Raw genomic sequence first — 15,178 nt, forward strand, 5'->3', positions numbered from 1 at the left:
CAGGAGGGACGCAGTCACCATGCAGGTCTACTGTAGCCTCCCCACAGTTCCAGGTCGATGCAACGCTCACACTTATCTCTGTGACCGATGTAACCTGATCCTTCTACGCTCTTGTCTGGCCCGCGTTATAGCGTACTACCAAGATCGACAGGCTGATGTCCCTTTTCATTTTAGTAGAGGTCAGCCCTCGGCGGTCGTGGGAGAGGTCCATGGCCTCTCCGTCCGGAATACCACAACCCGGATAGCTTTCAACGCGAAGCAAAGAGCTTTCAGGTGACAGGGTTACGGAACTTGACTGGCCCCGCCGTCAAGGTAAGCCAAAGTCCTCCTTCTAGCAAGAAAGCTATTGAGGCACCAGATGGCGAGCATTTGACGGAGACATTCATTGGCTATCTTTAATCACATCCGGACGATCATTCGACAAAGAAGAGAGAGCCGTAGATCGCGATGGCAAGCAGCCTGTGACACGATTTAAGGACTGCTCCAGCGACAGCACAAGGAGATCTAGACCACCGGGTTTCATTTGTTAAGGTTTGGTCTACTGCGACTAGTATAAGTCTAGGATGCACGATGGCTTTCACTCAATTACTATCGCATGGCGACGCGTTGGCGTTCGGTGCTGTCCCAGTGCTATGGTAGCGAATTTCAAATTATCGCGCCGTAGTCTCAACACGCGTGGCCTTTTGGGGCGGCAAGGCTCCGGCGGCCTTCGAAAGATCAGTCCGCGATTGGGTGACGTACTCACGTTCGGGGTCGCTCCAGTTGCTTGTTCCCTAGTCTTTGCCCTTGCGAATGGGCAATTCTTGCCCCAAGCTTCTTTGTACTAACTGCTCGTTGTGGTCTCCTACATCCTCTTCTATACTCAATAAGCCCTGGCAGGAAACGCGTTTGGGCCTCCTAAGGCTAAAAAATACTTACCGATAATTGGTTACCAATCTCCCGGGACAATCTATCAAACCTTGATTATCTGGGACCAAAAACAAGGGAGGGAGGGGTGTGCCGTGAACTCGTGCATCCCATGCGGTTCTGGTGATTCACTGAGACTATCGATCGCATTAACCTTTCCGGGGTCTCAAATATGGGGGATGCTTTTTCCGAGAATTCTAACCTGAGGGCGAGTGACATGGCGTTCGGAGTCCACTTGGTTTGAGCTGGAAACTGTTCCGCCATATCTCCCTATATTGGCATTTCAAGTAGGCAAGAATATCCTGGACTGAGGATCATTGCAGAGGCTCAGATTAGAGGATGCTGGAGATTAACAGTCGTGGAGCTGCTGTTCGGCATGCCTCAGTTGGGCCACCGAAGACGCCCAATATAACCTTGTTGCCTAATTCGGCTGCTTACAAATGGCGAGCTCATCTCTTGCGGTGGGTCCACTCACAGGTCGCTTTAACAATGGCCGAGTATACCGATACAAACACGACCAAATCCAATCCGGAACTCTACTCCCTGCACATCGTCGGCTGTGATTGGTACCTCTCTAGGACAGGGATCCACGTGTGGCAATAGGTCAAGTCCCACCAGCCATGATCGGAGAGAATTCCAGTATCTACATCGGACGAGCAAGCCATAGCTGTAGCGTCATTGGCCAAGTTAGAGTGGAAGACCCTCTGATCCATGCCTGGCCTTTATAAAGACCCGGGGCTGCCATCGGGGTCCGTCTTAGAATCAAATTGCGCTTGTTTACCACATTTGTTAGTTACTGGCTTTGGAATGATCGTCCTGCCATTCGACGAAGGCTCTACCCGGTTAGCCTTGCGGAAGCATGCCAGAATCATCTCTCGCCAGAACTAAGCCAACTGAAATTGGAACCGAGGCGTCCATGTCTCTCCAAGCCACACCAGGAGACCCGATGTCTGAGTCACCACCGCCATATTTCCAGGCGTGGTTCATTCCTGGTACCGGTTGTGAGGAACTCAGCCAGCGGCTCCCGTGCATCTCCGATGGTCTTCCCCAAGCTTCTGGGAAACTCGCTGTGGTAAGCGCGCACACCCATTTTTGAACTAGAAGCTGCAAAAGTATCACACTCTGACGGTCCTAGAGCTTCGATCAGCCTGTCCTTGTGCTAGAGCTTGCGGCCAATGACCCATACTACTTGGTTCCACAGCCGGTGAGAAGCGTTCCCACTCCGCCTCAGCTGGAAACCAGGTGTACCTGTTGGCCTTCTGCTAATCCCAGTAGATCCATGACAACACCCAAGCGCATGAGGACAAGCTGATACCGGAAGGAGGCAATGACGCAGATCACACGAAGCCGGAAACTCTGTGCCGGAAGACTGGACTTCTAAAGTCGAGTTGCTTCGAAGCCCAGATAATGGATGGCCAAGCCAAATTTGCAGCAACAAGGAGTCAAAACCCATGTCTACCATGTCCCTTAAGTGAACTGAACGACGGCATGCAGGACATCCCGGTTAGAGACATGTACGCCTGGGTGCACCGCCCGGTCGCGACGCGCCGCCAGGAGGCACGGCAACGGCATCAAAGAATCCCACGCCCACTTAACTCATTCATACTGTACCGGCTGGCGTACAGTGATCGAGTAAAATTCTGGCTCGGCCGGAATGATCACCAGACCATCTCCAGACTCAGCGGACAGAGCTGGAAGATGGAAGCTGCTCACATTCGGGAGAAATACGAGACACTCGCGGAGATGGAGAAACAAAACCACGCCACGGCGCATCCAGGATATTGCTTTTCGCTGTCAAGCAAGCGGGGAAAGCCGCGGATTGCAAAAGGCCATTCTCAGGAGTTGACATTGCGTTCGGAGGCGTTCTCCAACCTTGGCCAGAATTCACAGCCTGCCCCTTGGGCCCCTTCGGTGGATAATAATCGCGCTTGTGAACGTTCGATAGGAACTTTTCCTGCGAGGGAGGGAAACCTCATCCAGAGCTGTTCCTTGAGCCCAACTGGCTTTATGCCACCGGGCAGTGCCGTTTCGATATGGGAGCAGTGGACGTCCTATTCCCAGACGACCTCTGCCGAGTATAACTCCAAAGGCACCCAGGCTTGTTTGCCTGTCGCCACGGGGCAACCGGGGAAACCTGACTCTGCTTGCTTTGTTTCCCAACCGGCAGCCCCTGGAATCGATGCTGCCAATAGTCGGTCTGCTTCACTGCCACTGTCTGTTCCGTATGAGATGTATAGTTTTTGTGGGGAATGGCCTATCGAAGGAAAGTAGTTGGCTAGGACTGCAGGCCAGGAGATAGAAGACAAGATTTCGGCAGCGTTTTTCTATAATCATAACTCTCTCATTCGTGTGCGATTGCCTCGGACGCGAAGGTCTTGTACATAGCCATATTTGGTCATCTTGTATCGTCCATGTATGAGCAAGAAATCAGTGTATGGATAATGAAAATTAGCTTCCTAGGCAGGATGGTAGGAGACCATGTTTGGGCCTATGGCCATAGCGCTGACCTTCCCGCAGATGACTGATTCAGATCGACCATTCGAGAAGGCGCAGCCCAGGGGTTGTAAGAGCAGCAGATCTCCCGCGACAAACGGCGGAAGCTCCTGGGACGCAACGAGTTACTCTGGTGAGCGACTCTGCTCCCGTAATCCCTGCGAATTGTCATGGGAACTGGAGACCATTTCCTATCTTTCTTGGGCTCGCCTCGGATATTTGACACGGTCGCCTATTTAGTGGTAACACCGCCTATAATGCTCGGGCTACCGCCAAGGCACATCCTTCACAGACCAGCTCTTTCGTCGTTATAGGCACTTTCGCTGGCATACCCATGCCGTTTACAGAAGCAATGTCGGAGTGCGTGAACAGCTCCTCTTCCGATGAAAGCGACTTTCTTACGCTCTTCAGCGAGCCCACACCGCTAGAGAATCCCACCCCGTCCGTGTCTTGGATAGAGGCTGAACTGGCAAAGATGGAGGCGAGGGACCAACATGACTCGCAGCACTACGAGTTTCTTTCAGAAGATCTTTCACTGCGTGACAGGCAAATGATCGGGCCATCGCTGGACTATGTGAGCTGCCTTACTTAAGGTACGCGTGCGTGGCATTCCGATCGTGTGACCTGACTGCAATTTACAAAACCAGCAATCCCACAGATATCGGAAGACGACGTCCATCAAGGATGACCAGGACCTCAAACAGCAAAACACCGTATATCAACTTCATTACTGAAGCGTCAGATTTGGCTGCTTCCATTCGGGAAGCTCGCAGTGCCCGGAATCTGCTGAGAAGAAAGGGGAAACAATCAAGTGCAGAGTATGAACAGCTTACCCGGCACATAGAGGGTCTGTCAGCACTTTTACAATCTGGCTGGCGAAGGGGAGAGAAAAAGAGAAGACGGAGGTGACAATAGGGTAATAAACGTTGCTTGAACCATAGCTTCTACATGGTCTCATACTTGTCACAGAGGCATAGAAACAGGTCTCCGGTTGTGTCCGCATAAATGATGAGGGTCAAGAATTGAAGTTAGCTGTTGGTCTAAGGTATGTCTCTAGGTAATCCAATGTTTTGTATCTGTATTATTTCGGCATCTTAGTATCTGGAGATAAATGTAAAGTGGAATCTGTAACAATACTGGTTTGCCTGCACACAGCTGGTTCGAGTTCAAGCGGTGCTTTTGTAGAACGGCATCGTAGCAATCAATGTGATGATCTTTCGACCATTTGTTAGCACGTTATGTAGCAACTATAAAACGAGCCAAAGAGTCATATAACGTGATAAAAGGTGTTAGGTTACTATTCTTTGAGAGGACTTGGCTGGAAGCCATTTATTTTCTCATAGATGTTTGTGCGGCGCCTCAAAATTTCTATGCCTGACCGGACTGAAAGGGTGGATAGTCTGAATACAGCAGGAGAGCAAGTGCCGACCATCAATAATGAAATTATGTAGCATCGAGCTGTACCGGTGGCCCGAAGCCGACCCCATGAAATTCCTTATAAGCTGACATCTTCCATCTGCCATATCGAACTTTCGTTCGACAATGCCTCCGCCCCTCTCATTTCCGTCTGAATAGGCCAATCTGACCTCTTACGTTGAGTGGTACGGGATATGGGTTGCTGCCTTTTTAGACGACTGCCACAGACCTGTATTCTCTCTCCCGGCCTCACTGCATTCAAGATGATGTGTCGTTCCCATGCCGTGCATGCCCTGTCCACGTCTTCCTATACAATGACGGAAAGCTCGCTCGTAGGATGTAGTCCTCTTGCCCAACACAATCGTGATTGGTCTTTTCCAAGAGTCTCCTTGTCGCCTCGAGCAAGAGAACTTGGTGATGTCGGCCTTCAGGCATCCTGTTACATTCCATCCGCGCAGCTAGATTGCCATGGAGACGGCGGGTGTGTGCCTTCCATCCGCTGAAAAGCCGGTTGATCCGCATTTGACACTGCTTGATCTCCATTCACACTGCGGGTCGCCCAGCCATACAATTGCAAACACTCGGGCCGAGTGCAGTTGCTGTAGTAGACGACGATGATCCTGTAGCTGGCGGTGCACAGCTGCGTGACGGATGCCCTCAATGTCAGCTCGCAACCGATTAAGCCCCTTTGGGATGATCGAAGCCATAGATGCGGAATGGATACGGCTTCTTCGCTGGAGCGCTCTAAACGCCATGTGCAGTTCCACCTTCTCGGCACAATCCTATCCGTTTGACTGGCCGAGCTGGGGGTGGCATTTCTGGATAGACTCGAACGCAGAGCGCTCCAAGCGCTGCTGCAATACCCGCAGAACGCGGTGTTGAGTGGGGAACAGTAGACTCGTAAGCGGTGGCTGAGTCAATAATTTCGGCGTCATTGGCTCTTCTGACTAGATGCTCTTCGACTTACTGCTCGGCTCCTCTAAAGTACCAAGACAGTGCTACGTTCCGATAGAAAATGTGGTCCAATGAGCTACTCCACCATTCAGTCTTAATCTATAGTATTCAGGCGACATCCCAGACAGATGCCATTCAGTCCAATCTTCCATCGCTGGCGACCTCATTCCGCAACCAACTACGCAGGACTCTAGTTTCCCACCAGCAAATGAGCCTCAGCTGCGATGCCGCAACTTCGAACAAACTTAGGCCACGTGTTGGTGAGAACGAGGTCTTTGATGCTCTCCTCGGCTCGGTCAAAGACTGTCGCATTAAATGTCTGGGGAATCTGGCCCCAGTATTGCACCCGACTGTTGTCGGTGAATAACGAACCGGAGTCGGCCTTTATGGGGGCGATCGGAGACGCTGAGGGCGTGGGAGCATAGCCTGGCGCATCAAAGGGAACGGCAGGATTGGCCGGGCGCGCGTCTCCAAACAGAAGCCCAGCAGGGCCCTCAAAAACGTTCTCCAGCTCCTTCCGGTGCTGCGAAGAGATGTTGATTGGAAACTGCGCGCGATCACTGATGAACGTCGTGTAAATACACAGCGCGCGGTGAAACTGCTCCCGAATCAGGTCGGTAAGATCTCCATAGTCTGAGATTCTGCTATCCCAGACCGCATGGGGCAGCGAGCTCTTCCATTCTGCCACCCGGGTCAGAAAAGCTATATTCTCTCCGGAAAAGTCGCGATGGGCAGAGAAATCCTGCAGCGGGGCAGGATTGCGCGCCAAGACATATTCAAGCGCACGCTTGGTGAATATGCTATCCCGAGAGCTGGAACTGGAGCCAAGAGATCTATCCCATGATTCCCGGCCAGACCCTGCGAACTCGGCAAGAATGGAGGCTGACCTGCGGGCCATGGTGCGATCAGCAAACGGATTAGTATTTGGTTCCCACCGTGCGATCGAATCGAAGGCTCCTTGTCGGATAGCGTGATGGCGCATTACCTCCCGGCACGGCAGGAGAACAGCAAAAACCTCCATCACCCAGATAGAGAGACAAATCCTACAGGTGTCAGCCCTGTTTTCCTGATTCCTTTCTTTTTCGTTTCTATTTTCCTGTTGGTCATAGAGAGCACCTACCACTGGGGCGGTAGCCAGTACTGATTGACCGGCTCCATGGCGGGAACATAGAGGGCGATGAGCCACATCGGCGTCGCCGGGAGACTAGATGACGGGTTAGTCGTGCGACAGACCTCATCGGACTGATTGACTCACTTGGCGATGACGCAGCCCATCGTCTGGATTCGCCAGCCGTGGGTGTCGTGGATGTGACGGGATTTCCAGAGAACGACAGGGCCCACAATCCACGACCAGAATACCTGTCCAATCACGCCAGGCCACCTGCATATCGGTTAGCACACAGCTCGCGTCATATATGCGCCGGGTGTATGTTGGAGGTCTTCTTACCACTCCCAGCCCCGGCCCATTTCCGACGTTTGCTGCATCTCGGTCCCATGGACCTCGGTGCCTGGAATCCCCCAAGTACGATGCCATTTGCGAGAGATGAGCCACATCAAGACCGTGAGAAATACCTAATGACTCAATTAGACACCGATACGATTGTCAATAGGAGTAGGCGGTGGCCGTTTTACCTGAATGAGCGACGCCACCGTAACAAACACGAGGATCTTGGTAGTGTATGCAAGGCGACGGAACGGGTCTACGACACCGAGCTTACCCCTCGTGGAGCATAAATCATTCCCACCACTGCTGCGAATGATATAGCCTTCCTGAAGCTTTGCAACATGATAGAAGCGACTGTTCGACGCGTGAAATAGGGCAATGCCGCACGGCAGATACGTGCCCATGATCCAGTACTCGGCATCCCCTGGCATGATGGTACCAATCATGGTTCCGAATTGCACTGAAGCCCAATAAACATGAAGCATAACAACAGCGGACAGCGACAGCCCGAGGCCTCGAAGCAGGAGGGGAGGCGTGTTGCGATGGGCGATGAGATAGACGATGCCAGACGCAACAATAACCGTCCAGGTGCCCGCCCAGCAGGTCCACCATATACTGACCGGAGTATAGGCTAGCTGGGGCGTGGATGCGGCAGTGACCCCCAGTTCGGACCCCATGATTCTGCTGTCGTGGGGAGGGAAAAAGATGCAAAAGGAATCAATGCAATGGTAGGTAAATCTAACGAGGGAATCTGATATTAGCCGAGACTGTCGCTCAATACCATCGGGCCTGCTTCTGTAGGGGGCAGAGGCGTCAGTGACATTGGCACCGGGCTAGCCAGCCTTATCAACTGCTCGAGATTTCGAGGCTACATCTTTTACGGACAGGACGGCTCTCCAGCCTACAGCGGGGCCGGCGCCCAACTCACATGCGGCCCCATTTTCTCTAAATTAGTGCTTTGAACTACCATGCTACAGTAGCAGCGGCCCACAGAGCGGCAGCTTTGTGCTTTCAACAATGGTTCTTGGCGACCTCCATCGCAGTGTGTTCGCATGGTAGGTTCCACCCGTTCTCGCAAGCGGCCGGTCCTGACGGTTGTTTCCTACCGCCAGATACTGCTGATTGTCCGCCGTCGGTTCTCCACGGTCAGTTGTCCAGCAATGAAAGTCCACGTCCGCTCTCATCGAGCATCCCCTATTCCTCTGCTAGCCAAGTAGGATTGCCACTTGTATGGACCCACCAGGGCACTGACAGATTCTCATGCGGCTGTCCAGGGAGATCATCCGGGAACGTTACATCCATTTAGGACACGAATCTCGCGCTCCTTGTTTTGTTCCCCCCCTCTAATAGGACTTGATGCGCTTGTCCAAGTTGCAACGCCCGGGGGCTGTTCAGCGATAGACAATCGTACAGCAGCAACACGAAAGCTTTCTGGTGAGTCGGTAGCAAAGCATAACGGGGAGACTACTGAATATTCGAATGGATCTCCCAGCCCTCAATTGAAACCCCTCGCAATGTCAGATCCAATTATTGCCGACTTGTCTTGTTCCTAAACAATGTAGATCCCAGTATAGTTACCTACGGCAATTCCCCATCTTCTGCATCTCTCTCGCTAACGTGAATGACCCTTATTATGGTTGAAAGAATATAAATCATATGCAATGAAAAGCAGCATCGAATTCTAGACTACAAGGACACAATTCTGTACTTTCTACAACCTATGATCCTCTGTTATTGATCTTCCCACATTCACCGCTTCTTGTTTGCTTTCACGCTCGTAAGCATCGCTTTCCGTAGGGCAATGTCACTTCCGGTCAACGCAGCGGCCTCAACAGCAGTAGCTAATTACATCAAGTCCTCCGGGGCTGCTGGAAACCATAAAGAGAGCAGATCTTGCAGGTTTGAAACATATCGTCGGAAGCGCCTGGTATTCCAGCTCCATCACAATCCCGACATAAGCGATGGAAACATAGAGCAAGGACCATTTCTGGTGCCTCTGTTCCACACCGGTCACATTTGGCTGCCTCTATATTTTCCATCGGCTCTCTCAGGGGTATATTCCGCTCACTCTCGACCAATTGTCTAGCTCGGGCCAGGGCGTTGGATTGAAGTCGACGTAGCTGTCGTAAGTTGTAGAGTTCTTGGAGTGTCTGCGGCAGAACCCACATCGACCCTGCATGGTTCTGTGACCACAATGCCTGCTCGAGCCTCTGAGATTCATGTTGCGCCTTCTCAAGGGCTCGGTAAAATCGTGCTCTGGTCACACACGAACGAGGGTAAGTTTTCATTTTGCTGGACGGTGCCCTCGAGCCTGCAGCTAAGTATGTCAGTTCCCCCAGATCATCGTTGTGTGAGGGGATTAACCTTTCATCTCAGCCGGAGGCAAAACGCCCGTTAGCGTATTCTTCTGCATCAGTAGGGGCAGGATGTGCGTTGGAGTGGTAGAGTGAAATATACTTGAAAAGACTGGGGAAGGAAAAATGGAAATGGTCGAGGTACAGCTTAGCAATCGTGGGAGTACATACTTCCACCCATTATATATCGAGTTGAAGCCTGTGAAACGATAGCACCACCATGGCCTAGATATATGGACTTACAACGGTCCCGGCAATCTTGCGGATTACGGACCGTTGATGTGAACCGTGCGGACGTCGGGAAGTACTTCTTCGGGCTAACCCCGTTCGTTATTTGAATTGTTGACCAGAGGATCTCACTTACTAACGTTTCTGGGCGGTAAGGTAAGGAAACCCGCTTCGTACAAGTGGCATCCCTTCAATGGGGCCATCTCCGTGGTCGCTGTGCCCTTCCTCCCTTTCTTTATCTCATATGACGCTAAAGTAAATAGACGGAAAGTCTATTCCTCCCTCGGCCTTGGTTCCTGCAGCTGGACGTATAGTAGGTAAGAATGATCTCTCCGGAATCCTACAGTCTCGGCTTATTCCCCGAATGGTTAAGGCCGGATGGTACTCTACGGGTTACGGTATCCAACTGTTCATCCGGACTGGCAAAGTCCACACTTGAGGCGCGGCTAGACCCCCGAAGGTTACCATTACTCCTGAGAACAGTGTCAGAACAGCAAGAGGCTCTGGCCCCCGTAGATCTTTGGCCGGTCGCACTCACAGTCGATCGACTTCCCTCCTACTCTTCCGTCGCCCACGGCAGTTGACCATGCCGAGCGGCGAACATTACCCAATCTCACCCGATTATATAAAGATACCCCCTCACTCATGGAGGGTCATTTCCATTCCACGTTGACACAGTCGAATGGAGAGCGGTGATATGATGCTAAGTGCTGGTCAGCGTCCTACAGACCCGGGTATCCTTGTCGTGGAGGCGTGGGGACAAGGATTCCTTGTGGGCTCCCTTATTATCATGATTGCCATCACCGCGGCCAACATGAAATATGGGGTGCTCCTGCACAAACTCATCGTGGCAGAGGTAAGTTGTGCTGCCTGGTTGCGGCGAATGGGGCACTATCCCCTGCTGATGTGGACGCTTAGCTCGCCCTGGCCCTCGGGCACGGAACGTTCATCTTTCTCCATGCGCCTGCCCAGGGCTGGTATCTTTCGGCCACGGCCATCGGCCTCACGATTTCGCACACCCTCCACAACGTAATCGCATGGATGAAGATTCGCGGATTCTTCACCCCTTGGGGCACGCGACTGTATCTGATCACCCTGCTGGCGGCCCAGCCGTACTGGGTCGTCGAGATTTATGCCAACTTTGCCTTTTTCAATCGGGGCCAGGCCTTATACACCACCACCCGGCCACTCGAGCCGCTTTTCCGGTGCGGTGTTCGAGCGCAATTCTCCCCCACACCCCACGTTGCTGATCCAGATCTAGGGACCCTTGGTGGATCTTCACCACCTGCTTTCTCCTGTACACCATCCAGCGGGGCTATGGGTGTTCGCTGATGCAGCTGATTCGCATCAGCCCACGGTTCGGCGTCATGCTCTTGTTCATGGTGATCTCCGTTGTATTTGCGATTGTGGACATGTGTGCGATCCGGGTCGAGAATCGCCTAGGCTACCCCCCGGGGATGGAGCCGTTCTGGAAGGTGAGCGGCCGCCACTGACGAGGAGAAGATCAGCATGTTGACCGCTGTAGTTGGCGTTTGTTTTCAAATGCCTGAGCGACACCATCATCTTGGATGACTTCCGAAGCGCCCTCGATCGACTGCGCTATCACTACCACCCGGACGGTGTGCCACCCCAGGAGACCACGCACGCTCGCGGTCGGAGCACAAACCGGCTTGTGGACCGTGTACCCGAGGCGTCTATCAAACGCCCCGAGCCAGTATGTCGGCCACCGGACATGGTGTAAAGCCTGGAGTATCGTGTGCCGGCACCCAGCGGGCACGGCGTAACCTGATTTACATGCTGGAGCCACTGGGTACATTCGATACGCATTGGAAGGAGGGTTCTTCTCTTCTCTAATGCTGGATATGTTAGGCCCTCCAGCAAGCAAGTGGGAGGCTTTCCTTTTGTAACAATGTATATAATGTGACCATGTGCAACTAGTTTGGAGAAATACGGGAAAGCATAGTGTGGGGCTGTGTGCAAACGCGTGATCACGTTACTTGGCGTCATGGACAATTGGTCATACTTCTGTCTGGCTGTTTGCCTCCGCCAGGTTGAATAACTAGCGCCAAACCGATCGCTTGCTGAGTCGGCTTCCGATGGGTCGAAAGTCCACATCGTTACCCACGGCGAGGCTTAGTGGTATCGGGGAAGATAAAGTAGAACACTCGCAATGCACTCTTTGGCGCAAACTAATAAAAAGAAAAAGTCTTTTTTGGCTTGGAAATATGAAACGCCTACGACGTTGTCGCCATGGTGACCTGGCCATCGAACGTGGACGTCGCGAGGCAGCGACAAACGTGATCTGCCTCCACGTCACACCAGGATGTGCCGATCACCTCCGACGAATTAACGAAACTCACGGTGGAGCTTCGATGGGCTCAACCGATGGGGATCGCACCAGCAGGAGGAGGGGCGCGACTCACGTTGGTGACACATCCTCGCGTCTGGGGCTCGCGGACGCGATGGAGACCCACTCCACCGAACCGCTGGAGTTATGATCAACTACGCGGCTGATTCGTTCAACCATTAACGCCACCGACGATCAAATGCAGCTACGGGGTGTGAAAGTTTGTTAACACAACATATTCCTTTATCTTGGGATCGACAAACCAGGTTGCCCTCGCTCTCCTGCTGCCAGCACAAACAGCACAAACATCCACTCTAAAATGAAGATAGCTATATACTCTCAGAATCGAGCAGATCTTAATTCCGGCCGTACAAGCTTGGTAAAAGACAGTAGTTCTAGGCGATGTAACTCAGACCTTGTCCCACTGGTCCCCTCCCAGCCTAGTATGAGAAACGTTCCGTTCCCTTCTCCTTCGCCCGCCGACATTCATTCCGATTCCATATCCTTGTACCGAGCTGAACGACAGGATTTGGTGTGACAGGTCGGGACACTCTCATAGATGCTGCTCACTCTCCTGTGCAGGCGGTGATTTTCTTGGCTTTGACCCTTCACTTGTTCTTCCAGCTTTCTATAGCTCTCCGTCAGCTCGAGGCTCGTAGAATGTCGCTTAATAGCGCAACGGAAACAAGCTTACCGGACTCTGGTTTCGAGACTGGAAGAAACAGATCAGCACCGTTCGAGGGCGAATGACAGCCGGTGTCGGGGCATCATAGGACAGACATACTCGCAGATCAACGATGTGAGAGCCTTCACATCAGGCACGTCGATTGGAGGCTCAGGAAGCTCGATTGTGACCACGCTGTCGACCTCCCACGTTGCATCTTTGTCGCTTGTGTCGTTTTCTTGGGACAATATGCCATCGCCCGAGACGGCCTGGACGTTCGGTTCCCTGTCGCCTGGCAGAGCTGATTCTGTGAAGTGTGAGGCATTCGACCGGCTACCGGAATGCGACTTCTTCTCAGCCGATGCCAGTCTATTCCGGAGTTCGTTCAGTCGTGGCAGATGAGTTTTCATTGTTGTCGGAGGGTACAAGTGATGATAGGAGGAATGCGATTTCTGTGAGATGTGTGCATACCGCGAAGGCGAGAGGCCCTAGCCTAGGACGCACATGATGCTTTATAAACGCTGGCTGTCTTGTTGACTTATAATCGAGGTGACACCATGCACCCCCCCTGCGCGAGACGGTCCACCCAACTCAAGCCCAAAGTTGAAGGTAACATCGAGGCCACGGTTCTAGGCATGGGCAGGACAGGGGCCGAGTGTAACCTCGCCGATCCTTGTGGCACTCAACGGTGCCCGACGAGGGACTGGTCAAACTAGGTGCACTCAGGCTATTTTGCCTGACTGCAACCCAGAACAACTGGGCTGGATTTTTGATCTGGGTTCTCGGTCCGTCGGTAGACGAATGGCTTTGCGTATGGAAGCGGAAGAGATACCTTAAGAACAAGAAAACAATAAATCCATGAAACAATAAATCCATAAAACAATAAATCCATAAAACAATACAGGCTACCTGAATTCGGCCCTCCAACCTCTTATCACAAGCTGAAGAAGAGTCCAGCATGCTCTTTATACTAATACCCGCAAGCAGTGTTTTCAACAAAACGTCCTGACTCCAGTATTCTTCTAGGATTGATTGTGTTCGACCCTGAAAATAATCCTAATCTTCCTGTGGTATCCGGCTCCCGCTCGCTCCTTGGCCGCACAAACTTTTGAAACCGATAATCTGAACGATCGATGGCTCACACGTATGGACAGATTGCTTCCCAGATCTGACTACGGAGCCGTCTACAGTTGCTGAGGGTGCACTCCACGCGCGGAAGGAATAATGGCGAGATGGCGACCGATTCGAACATGTACTTATGAACGACGGTAAGGTGCATTTCTTACCAATCAACGGGGTATGACAACATGGCACAGGCATACCCAAAGATATCCTCAGGGTGCGTACGCGGTGATAGGATACTGGGCCCATTCCAGGTCAGAGGTTCGGGATCCTCATAAGAAGAAGACAGAAAGCAGTCAACGGCCATGGCCTCATATTTGCAGGGCAATTTCTCGTCGCCGCGCTGCTGGTTGATCGTCTCCATATCAAGCAACTATTCGGCTCCTTCAGTGTGTGGTGTACGAGTGTGGTGATGAAACCCTTTCACAGACGGCGTGTATTCCGGATCTGCGCCTGTAGGGGCCTCCCAATAAGTAGCTGTAGTCTTGGTGGTTTTGGAATCTGAACATACGCTCTTGTATGATTTCTAATGCGCGTGTAGACAGCCTTTCGCGTAGAAAGGCCATGAATTCGGCATTGAGAGAAGATCAGTCAGATTGGAGAATTTTCCGTAGCCCCCGTGTACTTTATAGCGTCCTGAACTGCCGCGGAGAAATAGCCCGCCTCAGAGAGGAGTATGGATCGTTTTTGCTTGTCTTTTTCAACACTGGCTTATGACTGCCGGCCAAGTACGGTGGAACATGAGTCAAATCCTGCCGAACCCCTTGGTCAAGCAGCTGCATAAACTGAATATTATGAAAGACCGGCTAAGGATTGACCTTCAGCAGAATTCATGCCGTGCTCATCTTCAACTATCCATCATGGGCAAATGTCCCAAGTCGGTCACCTGCCGAAATGATAACCCTGACGACGCCGGTCGACACCACCACATAAAATGAGAGGGTGACATCTTCGGTCCTGGATCCCACCGTCAAGCAATGGTTGGTTTTACTCATTGCGTCAATATGAACCGGCCGAACGTCAGTCTGGTTGGCAATTCGAACCCAGTCAGGCACACGCCGACGGCGACCCGACAGAGCCCCGGTTGGGTTTTCCTTGTGCATGCGCCATCGCCTGCTCCAGAGCCGCTCACCGCACGCAGACTATTGCTCGTGCAACGCTACGCGCAACAGCGTACCAGAACAAAGCAGTGTCAAGTAGTTATGGTGTGAAATCTGTGGTAGTCGTGGCTGTCCGACCTGCCATAGTCA

General features: G+C 52.3%; 8 protein-coding genes across 8 annotated transcripts; 5 read left to right on the forward strand and 3 right to left on the reverse strand.

The window, feature by feature from the left end:
* Positions 1-1,765: 1,765 nt before the first annotated feature.
* AKAW2_50375S (HMG-box domain-containing protein) lies at positions 1,766-3,177 on the forward strand (the record flags this gene model as incomplete). The annotated part of the gene is made up of 3 exons (XM_041690186.1): positions 1,766-1,978; positions 2,042-2,110; positions 2,182-3,177. The coding sequence occupies 3 exons, from the start codon at positions 1,766-1,768 to the stop codon at positions 3,175-3,177; spliced, it is 1,278 nt and encodes a 425-aa protein (XP_041543796.1).
* A 207-nt stretch (positions 3,178-3,384) lies between these two features.
* Positions 3,385-3,991, forward strand: AKAW2_50376S (uncharacterized protein; the record flags this gene model as incomplete). The annotated part of the gene is made up of 2 exons (XM_041690187.1): positions 3,385-3,532; positions 3,714-3,991. 2 exons carry the CDS (start codon positions 3,385-3,387, stop codon positions 3,989-3,991), a joined length of 426 nt encoding a protein of 141 aa, XP_041543797.1.
* Positions 3,992-5,959: 1,968 nt separating this feature from the next.
* Positions 5,960-7,890, reverse strand: AKAW2_50377A (uncharacterized protein; the record flags this gene model as incomplete). The annotated part of the gene is made up of 5 exons (XM_041690188.1): positions 5,960-6,812; positions 6,890-6,973; positions 7,025-7,150; positions 7,217-7,341; positions 7,402-7,890. 5 exons carry the CDS (start codon positions 7,888-7,890, stop codon positions 5,960-5,962), a joined length of 1,677 nt encoding a protein of 558 aa, XP_041543798.1.
* Positions 7,891-9,063: 1,173 nt separating this feature from the next.
* AKAW2_50378A (uncharacterized protein) lies at positions 9,064-9,626 on the reverse strand (the record flags this gene model as incomplete). The annotated part of the gene is made up of 2 exons (XM_041690189.1): positions 9,064-9,524; positions 9,578-9,626. The coding sequence occupies 2 exons, from the start codon at positions 9,624-9,626 to the stop codon at positions 9,064-9,066; spliced, it is 510 nt and encodes a 169-aa protein (XP_041543799.1).
* An 851-nt stretch (positions 9,627-10,477) lies between these two features.
* On the forward strand, positions 10,478-11,127 carry AKAW2_50379S (uncharacterized protein; the record flags this gene model as incomplete). Its single annotated transcript, XM_041690191.1, has 2 exons — positions 10,478-10,651; positions 10,714-11,127. 2 exons carry the CDS (start codon positions 10,478-10,480, stop codon positions 11,125-11,127), a joined length of 588 nt encoding a protein of 195 aa, XP_041543800.1.
* On the forward strand, positions 11,127-11,536 carry AKAW2_50380S (uncharacterized protein; the record flags this gene model as incomplete). Its single annotated transcript, XM_041690192.1, has 2 exons — positions 11,127-11,270; positions 11,321-11,536. The coding sequence occupies 2 exons, from the start codon at positions 11,127-11,129 to the stop codon at positions 11,534-11,536; spliced, it is 360 nt and encodes a 119-aa protein (XP_041543801.1).
* Positions 11,537-11,891: 355 nt separating this feature from the next.
* On the forward strand, positions 11,892-12,293 carry AKAW2_50381S (uncharacterized protein; the record flags this gene model as incomplete). Its single annotated transcript, XM_041690193.1, has 1 exon — positions 11,892-12,293. One exon carries the CDS (start codon positions 11,892-11,894, stop codon positions 12,291-12,293), a length of 402 nt encoding a protein of 133 aa, XP_041543802.1.
* A 335-nt stretch (positions 12,294-12,628) lies between these two features.
* AKAW2_50382A (uncharacterized protein) lies at positions 12,629-13,216 on the reverse strand (the record flags this gene model as incomplete). Its single annotated transcript, XM_041690194.1, has 3 exons — positions 12,629-12,770; positions 12,837-12,854; positions 12,927-13,216. The coding sequence occupies 3 exons, from the start codon at positions 13,214-13,216 to the stop codon at positions 12,629-12,631; spliced, it is 450 nt and encodes a 149-aa protein (XP_041543803.1).
* Positions 13,217-15,178: the final 1,962 nt, after the last annotated feature.

The sequence above is a fragment of the Aspergillus luchuensis genome, chromosome 5 (assembly GCF_016861625.1).
Source record: "Aspergillus luchuensis IFO 4308 DNA, chromosome 5, nearly complete sequence".
NCBI classification, from domain to species: Eukaryota; Fungi; Ascomycota; class Eurotiomycetes; order Eurotiales; family Aspergillaceae; genus Aspergillus; species Aspergillus luchuensis.